Source organism: Thalia democratica, unplaced genomic scaffold (genome assembly GCF_965202585.1).
Source record: "Thalia democratica unplaced genomic scaffold, ktThaDemo2.hap1.1 HAP1_SCAFFOLD_575, whole genome shotgun sequence".
In the NCBI taxonomy this organism is placed as follows: domain Eukaryota; kingdom Metazoa; phylum Chordata; class Thaliacea; order Salpida; family Salpidae; genus Thalia; species Thalia democratica.
Genome location: NW_028139599.1, coordinates 19,770 through 28,701, shown reverse-complemented (window position 1 = coordinate 28,701; position 8,932 = coordinate 19,770). Strand labels below are relative to the sequence as shown.

The 8,932-nt window shown below is 29.5% G+C and overlaps 1 protein-coding gene across 1 annotated transcript; it reads left to right on the top strand.

The window, feature by feature from the left end:
- Positions 1 to 6,412: 6,412 nt before the first annotated feature.
- On the top strand, positions 6,413 to 8,629 carry LOC145846704 (cullin-3-like). Its single transcript, XM_082953350.1, has one exon. It carries the CDS (start codon positions 6,413 to 6,415, stop codon positions 8,627 to 8,629), a length of 2,217 nt encoding a protein of 738 aa, XP_082809476.1.
- Positions 8,630 to 8,932: the final 303 nt, after the last annotated feature.

Genomic DNA, 8,932 nt, shown 5'->3' with positions numbered 1-8,932 from the left:
CATTTTAAACTCTATCAATTTAAACGTTTTATTGTTGTATGCTTAGCAATACCCAAAAGTTCTTCAAAAGCATTAAACTAGATTATAATTTGACTTCAAATCTATTTTTATTCAAAATTCTGTCCAACTCTTAATATTTTATAATTATTTTGTCGTCAAGTCTTCCATGTACTCCTATAACTTACTAAAGAGGCTTGTTAAGTACTTACAAGTCAAAGGTTTATAAACTAAAAAAGAAGGCCATGTAGTTACTTGTTTTGTTTAGGTCAACAATATTTCATAATAAACATTCTCGATCATGAACTTGAAGAAAATGAAAGGCTCATTTTCATCTACCTGATAACAACCTACAGTCATTACTAAGTATATCTACTTCGAATAAACTTCAAGATTTAAAAAAACTTGTTAAAAATTTTGTTGATCCACAAACATCTCACTGGCTTCTTGAAGCTACTTTTTTATGCAATTATCGTTGCTAAACTTTGTGAAGATTAAGATTTGCTTTTTATTGTAAAATGTGATAGCTTATGAACTGATTTTTCGTCCTGTATCATTTTCATTAAGGAAATTAAATTTAGTTTGGAAATCTATTTACTTGATACGTTTATCCTGATAAAAACATTAAATTACTTTTTAATTTAACAATAATATATATTTTACTTTTAGTACTTTCATACAAGTAATCTAAACGCATAGTTTTTTTTAACATTAGATTAGAATGCAGTGTTTAGTTAAATTTTCGTAAGTTGTACACATATGTTTGATATTTTTAAACTGAAAGTATTCAAGTTTTAATCCTAAATAGTTTGTTACCTAGGCTTAAATGTTTTTAATAAGATGATAAGAGATTTCAAATACATTCATATACTTTGTAGCTTTTAGTAACTTTTTTTGATAAATTTTATCCGTTATGGAGCAAGCAAAGGTTCGTTAACTTCAATATGATGACCAAAAGCAACCTGTTTTGTTCGAGTCGACAAACGTTTCTTAACAAACTTTATCGACCTGAAACATCAGCAAATTATGCTACTTTCCAACCTAATCAATATTCCAGTCCGCCTGCAGTCTTTACTGAGATTTCCCCAAACCAACCTACAACCAGATTTTAAACTCAACTTCATTTGTAAGTTAACTTCATTTGACCAGCGACAAGTGTTTCATCAACTTATTTTAAAAGTAACATGTTGTTCTGTTTCTTTCATATCTCAAAAATATGTAAATAATGTTTATTAGTTTATTGAATTTTAAAAGGTGTATTGATGTTTTTATGTCAGTTAATTAACAAAATAAATAACATTAATGTGATACTCTTAAAAGTATTCCATAAGTAGATGACTCGGAAATATTTTATATAATTTTTGTATTTTTTGACTCAAAATATCACATTCTAGTAATTTTTGTTAATGAAATAATTGTATTTGTAAAATTTAGTACTAAAACAGTACTAATTCGGCCTGTGTTAAGTTACCATGATTAACGAATTCTGAATACTTCATAAACACTAACTAAAATTTTCATGCTTGAGTAATTAATTTCAATTAAATGGATGCAAAATGCTTCGGCCTGCCAAGGAATAAACTTTTCTACATCTAAAACGCCAACTATAAACGTTTCCTACCCCTAGCCTAGAACACTTTTGATAAGTGTTATTATCGAATCATAAAAAGCTTTAAAAGTTTAACAAATTTGATATACAAGAAATACCGTTACTGCTTTTGAACAGACTATAATTTGTTTAAGCTTTCAAGTAAATAATTTTTTAAAGCTAAGAAAAGAAGAATAATTAAATGAACGTAGTTTGTTTTCACTTAATCTTATAAAATTCTCAGTAACTTAGTATATAAAGTTAAAGCAAAAAGCTATTTTGGAGCTAAAAGGGATTTTTATAGAATTAAGACTAGAACTTTTTTTTATTATGACTTCAGTTTACGCCTTCAAGGCTAGATAGTCAAATTTCAATAAATATTTTCTTCTACAAAGATTTTGTGCTTTATAGCAACTTATGTAAGCACTACTTGTTTCTTAATTTTTTTTAATAAGAACTTGAACTGTTGTAAGAGAATACCTTTCACTGCTGTTTTATTTAGTTGAACATCAAATACTATAAAATCACTTAACCAGAAAGTAAGTTGATCTGGTGCAAGCTTACAATTTTAATATATTAGTTATATTATAAACTAGCCACAGTGTGGTTGCAGTGAGTTCTAGTCAAAATTTTCCAGATGTAGTTCCACATTTGGACTTTACTACTACTTTAAATGTTTGTTGTTCAGTTGTTTTTTAAATAATATTTAAAATTATAAAATTTATTTTTTTATTTTAATTCCAATTTGATTATACATTCTTAAAGTATATTCCTGTTTGATTTAATTTTTTTGTAAAAAATTTGACCACATTTAAAGTGTTTCATATTGATCATGCTTCTTTATATTTGTTAGTGTTTTCAATTGTTCTTTAATACAAAATGTCATTTATTGTCTCGCCTTTTTTTGTATAGAGAAGCCTTAAGTAATTTGTTACCAGTATTAGTTAGGTTAATCATATCATTTATTATGGGTTATAGTGTAGGTTTAAAGTACTATTTCACCGTACCTACAATTTTATGTAAGCTATATTGTCTAAACTTAACTTTTCAGACCTTGAATTGTTATGTAGCCAATTTCAGTTTATGAATACGTTTAAAAAATTATTATTTATTGATAACATTTGAACTTTCCTATGTATAAAAAAGAACTGTTATTACTTCAAACTATTAAATATTGAATTTTATGTTATAGCTTTTAATCTATTTAGATATATAGTATAAATTAAAGAAGGCTCTATTTTTTCTAAAATACAAATAAACATGAAAAACTTTTGTAATATTTAAAAATTTCATTGACTAACATGAATAATTTAAGAAATGTCAGGTTTTTAAAAACTATTGATTTATTTACTAAAATTAAATCTTCTTCGTACTTTGAAAAGTAAATTGAAATATTATATAATTAAACAGAACTTAATTCATAGCAAAAACTGTAATTTTTCAAGAAAATAATAGTATTGTTATAAGTTTTGTCATAACACCATGCAATACTTCAAAAACTAGTTGATATGCTTTAGTTAAAAATTGTCAATTATTTAATAATTAAATTTGTATATATAAACATTATTTTTTAAATTATACTACATAATTAAATTATTTAGTACAATTAAAGTGGCTTTATTTAAAGTTTTTAGTAAAATTTCATCCCTGCCTAAAGTGCAAAATTGAAGTAAATGTTTAAAATTTTAAATTTCAAGTTTTCTGGATTAACAAAATGGTCATAACATAGTTTTTTAAAAATTCAAGGTAAATTAACTTTTAATTCATTATATTACTTAAAGTGCTTTAAAAGTAAACTTTTTACATACTTGTTTCTTAACTTAGATATGAACATTTTTAAATTATAATTTTTTCTTTAAATTCTTATTTAACTTTTCTATTTAAATCACTTGACAGATAAACAATATTGTTGAAATAACTAGTGTTTTTAGTTTGTTTAACTTTAATTTATACTAAAACTACCTTTTTAAACATTTTACTTCATTTGTATTGTTAATTTTTTACCTTTCTTAATATTATGTTATTTTTAAGGTTCAAAATGTTTTAATATAAATTATTTCCATCATATTATCTAGTGTTTTTCTTAAAAAATAAATATTTTAGTTATTACTTCATACCCTTTTTCTAAAGCTAATCTAAAAAATCAAAAAGTTAAACTTAAAGTCAGGGTAATGGTAAAATTTTTTATTGGTTAAACTGTTTCAATTAGTATAGTATAACTATTGATTAATATACCATTATCTTTAAAAATCTAAGTCATTTTGAAAAATTCCAGGATGTCAAAAGCTATTTATTAAATAGTAGTTATCAAGGTCATAAGTGGTTATTGCTAATTGTTTATTTACTTATGCTTAAAGAGCTAATGATTATTTACATCTAATACCCAAAAACTAGTTCAAAAGTTGATATGCTTGGTTACAATAATAATGGCTCAGTCTAAAGTGCAGCATTTTCTGTTTGGCTGTTCTTTAAATTACTTATCAAGATTACTATTTTGAACTTACTTCAGAATATTTACAAACTTTTTTGTATACATTTTTTTTCTCTTGTATGCCAATATAAAAACTTAGTAAAATATTTACTATTAAACAGAGAGTTAAGTGTATAAATAAATGGTAAGTTAAGGTTACTGTCTCAAGTTAGCTTATAATAAATTAATCTAATAGTCTGAAGAAACCTAACAAAATTTTTTTCATTAATGTTTGCAAACAATATTCGCTTCTTTACATTTACATTTTTGGGCTTAGAAAATTATTCATAAAAAAAATTAAACTTTTAAAAGAGGGTTTTTTTGTTTTAATTTCTTTCATTGTTATTGTTATTTTGTTAATTTTTTTCTCATCAAGTGCATATTGTGTAAATGTTACCGTACTTATTCTTATATTGTTTTTTATAAAAGTTACGTTGAGTTTATGGTTAAATTGTCTTCTTGAAAAGTTATAAAATTTATATAATATATTTTATTTATCAATTCAAATATAAATTTCTTTAAGTTATCAATCAATTTAAAGAAAAATAAAACTTTTAGCATAAATAATGAAAAAATTTAACTTATTTATATGTTATATGTTAAAATATTTCAGCTATTTACAAATTTACTTTCTTTAAAAAAAAGTTTTGACCTATATTTCAAGTATTTTCATATCTGCTACTAGTGTTTTTTATCTTGTTTATAAATAAGGTTAAAGTTAATTTTTCTATTTAAAAAATGTTCCTAACTTCTACTTTTATTTTTTAGGTTCCGGCTTAAACTGTTTTTAATTTTCATCTTATTAGACAAGTTTTTGAGTACATTATGAATAAAACTTTTTTAAGTAAACACATAACTTAGTTAAATTTCGTTAATTTTTTTTCATTTATTTCATTTTATTGATTGTTTTAATTTTTAAGGTTTAAAAGTTAAGATAAAAAAAAATTAAATTTTATAGCTTGTAAGAAATTATAAATGCATTTGGTATACGACTTGATCACCAAAAGCTTTTTTTGTACACCAGGTCCTTAGACTAAATTTTTTGAGCGCTTTTTTTATTTTTCAATAAACAATATATATAAACAAAATAATTTTACAACAAGATAAACAAGACACACACTAAATAATTTAAAGCAACTCTCATCAGTAGAGTACAAAGCTAATATGATATAACATTTTACGAACTTAAATATTAACAAAACAAGTTTGTGACTCTATAAGTTTGTAATGTCTTGTTAGCTTTGTACTCTACTAATGAGTGTTGCTTGAAATATATTTAGTATACAAAACTTAGTGTCTTGTCTTTTTGTAGAATTAATTGATTTGCTTATACTATCTAGAAATGATATAAGTTGTTGTTACAGGTCCCGGACAAGACGTTAAAAGGTATCAAAGTGGTGTGCGACTCGATAACCAAAATGTTTTTTGTACACCAGGTCCTAGGACCAAATGTTTTGAGTTTTTTTGTTGTTCAATAAACAATGTATATAGTTAGGTTTTAGGTTTAAATAAAACTATCATTTTTTACATAAAACTCTTAAATATCTTATGACAAAAAGTTAATTAAAATAAATAAGACATAGCTTCTTCAAAACTTTTTTTTTAATATATCTAAGTATTTTTCTTCTAGAAATGTCATCAAGTTTATAAATTTTATCCTTAGTTCTTACTTTTTTAATAGTGTAAACCCAGATCTACATTTTATATTAGTCAAATAAATAAATTTTTTTTTATATGATAGTCTAGTTGTTTAAAAAGCTCAGAAATTTAAGTTCAATTGTATTTTTTCATAAACAAAAATTAAATTTGCCTGACAAATTTTAGCTTGTAGGGATAATAAACATGTTTAAAAACATTTTACTTGCCTATTTAAGTTTTAAACTACTCATCTCTTATTATAAACGACATTATACTTAATGTGTTTATTTTATTTATAAATAAATAGATATTTTACTTATTTTTCCTAACTTATTGTCACTACGTATTTTTCCAACTTATACAAAAAACGCGTAAATATCTTTAAAATGCATTTTAATTATTAAACGTTTAAAAAGTGTTGAGGTATGTTCTTTATTTAAATACTAACAATCAGTATAAAATTTTTTATAACTTAAATATTTTTTGCGTTTGGAAAACAGTCAAACTGACAGTGACTATCTTGGGTTTACAAATTAGCCAGTGTGTGTAACCAAATTCTGTTTAATTGTTGTAGTAACTCTTAAATTAAACGGTAAAATATAAGTTTTGTTTCTAGATCTTGCTTAATAGTATAATCAAATAGTTTCGTACTTAATAAAAGCTTTAAAATTTTATATGCTACTTCTTTATTAGATATATTTTAATTAAAACTTACAAAAATGGACTTTGACCAAGAAAAACTCTTCAAGATATTAAACAGTGGAACTATTTCCGATTTTAGCAAGGAAATCTGGATTTCAAAACAGCTTAATTTTGAAGTCAATCAAAAAAGCCTTATATTAAAAAGACTAAACGAAGCCACTAAATGTCTGCTGGAAACAAACTTCGAAGACTTTCCAAATAAATTTCCCACCACCACGGCAGACATCAGCAAAAGCATCATGTACAACTACGCGGAGTCGGTCTATGAGATATTTGAAACACAAACGCGTGCGCACGCCCAAACCAACCTCTTGCCGAAACTTAAGAGCGTGAAAAGGAAAAACTTGTTTCCTGTGTTTGTCAGCACCTGGCTGAACTACAAGGCTTCCATGGAAAAATTCGGTTCACTTTTGGCTAAAGTCGATGAAGTTTTGCAAAGCGGCAAGAAGCCGAAAGTTTGCGACCTCGGCTTGAAAACGTTCGTGAGCGAGATTGTGTTGGAAGAAGAAATGCTGAAGAACATCAAAAAAGTGTTCAAAAAATCAGTTGAAAAGCGCAGGCAAGGAGTTGCTGTCGACGTCGAGTCCCTGCGAGCGTTCAACAGCATGCTGTCGGAGATGCGCAACGAGCGAGGGGAGAGCTTGTACCTCGACGTTTTCGAACGCTTTTACCTGGAGCACGCGGAGCAGTTTTGCGAGAAAATTTCCCGGGAAAACGTGGCTAAAATGACTTCTTACGAATATGTCGTTCAGTTTCTAAAGTTTCAGAAACAAGAGAAGGAAACAAACTTTGTATCGAAAAGTACCAAAGAAAAGTTTGATGAGATCGTAAAACGTATCTTCATCAGCGATCAGTTTGAAACGATTGTAAACAACAAAACTTCCGGCCTGGCTGTGTTACTGGAAAGTAAAAATAAAATAAAAATCGTGACTTTTTGTAAGCCTTTTGTTGGTAACAACCACGAAGTCGGTACGATTCAAAAAGTTTTCGTATCTCATTTTGCCAGCAAAAGCAAACGAGTAGTAGACAACTTTGACATAAAGAACCCTGATCCGCTTATTGCCATCCTTTTAAATCTCAAAAACACCTTTATGCACACAGTAAACAAAGTGTTCAAAAAGCGCTGGCTAACGAGCACCAACAAGCTGATCAAAGCGGAGTTCGCGAAGCTTGTGAGCGGTAGGAAAGTGGCGGAGAGCCTGTCCGTTTTCATCGACCGCGTGCTGAAAGGAGGGGAACAAGGGTTGAACAACGTGGAGAAGTTTACGAATTTTTTCAGGGTGATCGGCGACAAGGACTTCTTCAGCCTCGTCTACCACCGGCAACTCGGCAAGAGGCTCCTCGATTCGAAGCGCTCGGTCGCCAATGAGAAGCTGGTGGTGGCCAGGATGAAGGGGTGCTGCGGCGCGGAGTACACGAGGAAGTTCGAGAGCATGTTCAAGGACCTCGAGTTCAGCAGGAAGTTCAACGAAGAACTCAGAGTGGAAAGCGAGTTCGAGACGAAAGTTCAAATACTGACTGCTTGCGCGTGGCCCGTGAAAACAACTCCAGCGATTAACATGCCGCCGGCAGTAACGAGGTCTTTCGGTGAAGTCAACGAGTTCTACAGGCGAAACTACAACGAGAACCGGAACCTCAGGCTGTGCTACCGGCGCGGCTCGGCGGAAGTTGCTTTTCTCACCCCAGGAAAAGAAGACAAGCTGCTGCAAGTGGACAACTTTCAGATGGCTGTGCTGATGCTCTTCAACGCCAGGAGCCAGTGGACCGTGAAGGACGTCGCCACGGAGACGAAGATGCCGACCGAGATGCTGGTCAGCGTTTTTCGGTCGCTGGCTTCCGGCACGAAGGGCGCCAACGTTCTGTTGAAAGTGTCTTCGGAAGAAGAAGTTTCTCCCGATGACGCTTTCGAGGTGAACGACCTTTTTGAGAACCCGCGCAGAAAAATAAAGGTGCCTAAGACGAAGTTGCCCGGCGAGAAGAAGAAAAAAGACGAAAAGATGTTGAAGAAGCACGCGGTCTGCCGCAAGGAGTCGATGAAGGCGGCGGTGGTGCGAGTGATGAAGAGGAGGCGGCGTTTGGAGGGAAGCGCGTTGATCGCGGAAGTGTTGAAGGAGCTGGAGGGGAAGTTCAAGCCAGAGGTGGGGGAAGTGAAGAAGTGCTTGGAGGAGCTGATCGAGCAGGAGTACGTTGAAAGGGACGAGAAAGACAGCAGCAAGTACTTGTATGTGTCGTAGGTTTTAGTTTAGCAATTGTTGTGTACTATGTAGCTGTTTTGCAATATATGTACTTTTATTCCATTTGAGTTATGTATTTGTTTTGATCTATTTATGACTGTGTTTAAAAAAATAAACTAACTTTTATAAAGTAAGTTTTCTCCAAAACGTAACTTTCTTTTTATCTCACGTCATAAGTATTAAAATTTTAACAAGGTTCAGTTTTAAAACTTAACTAGTTTTAAATTATAATAGATAGATAACGATTAAGAAAGTTTAATAGCTTTTAGCACAGTTTTTAATTTTCTAGCGAGCACAAGTTAT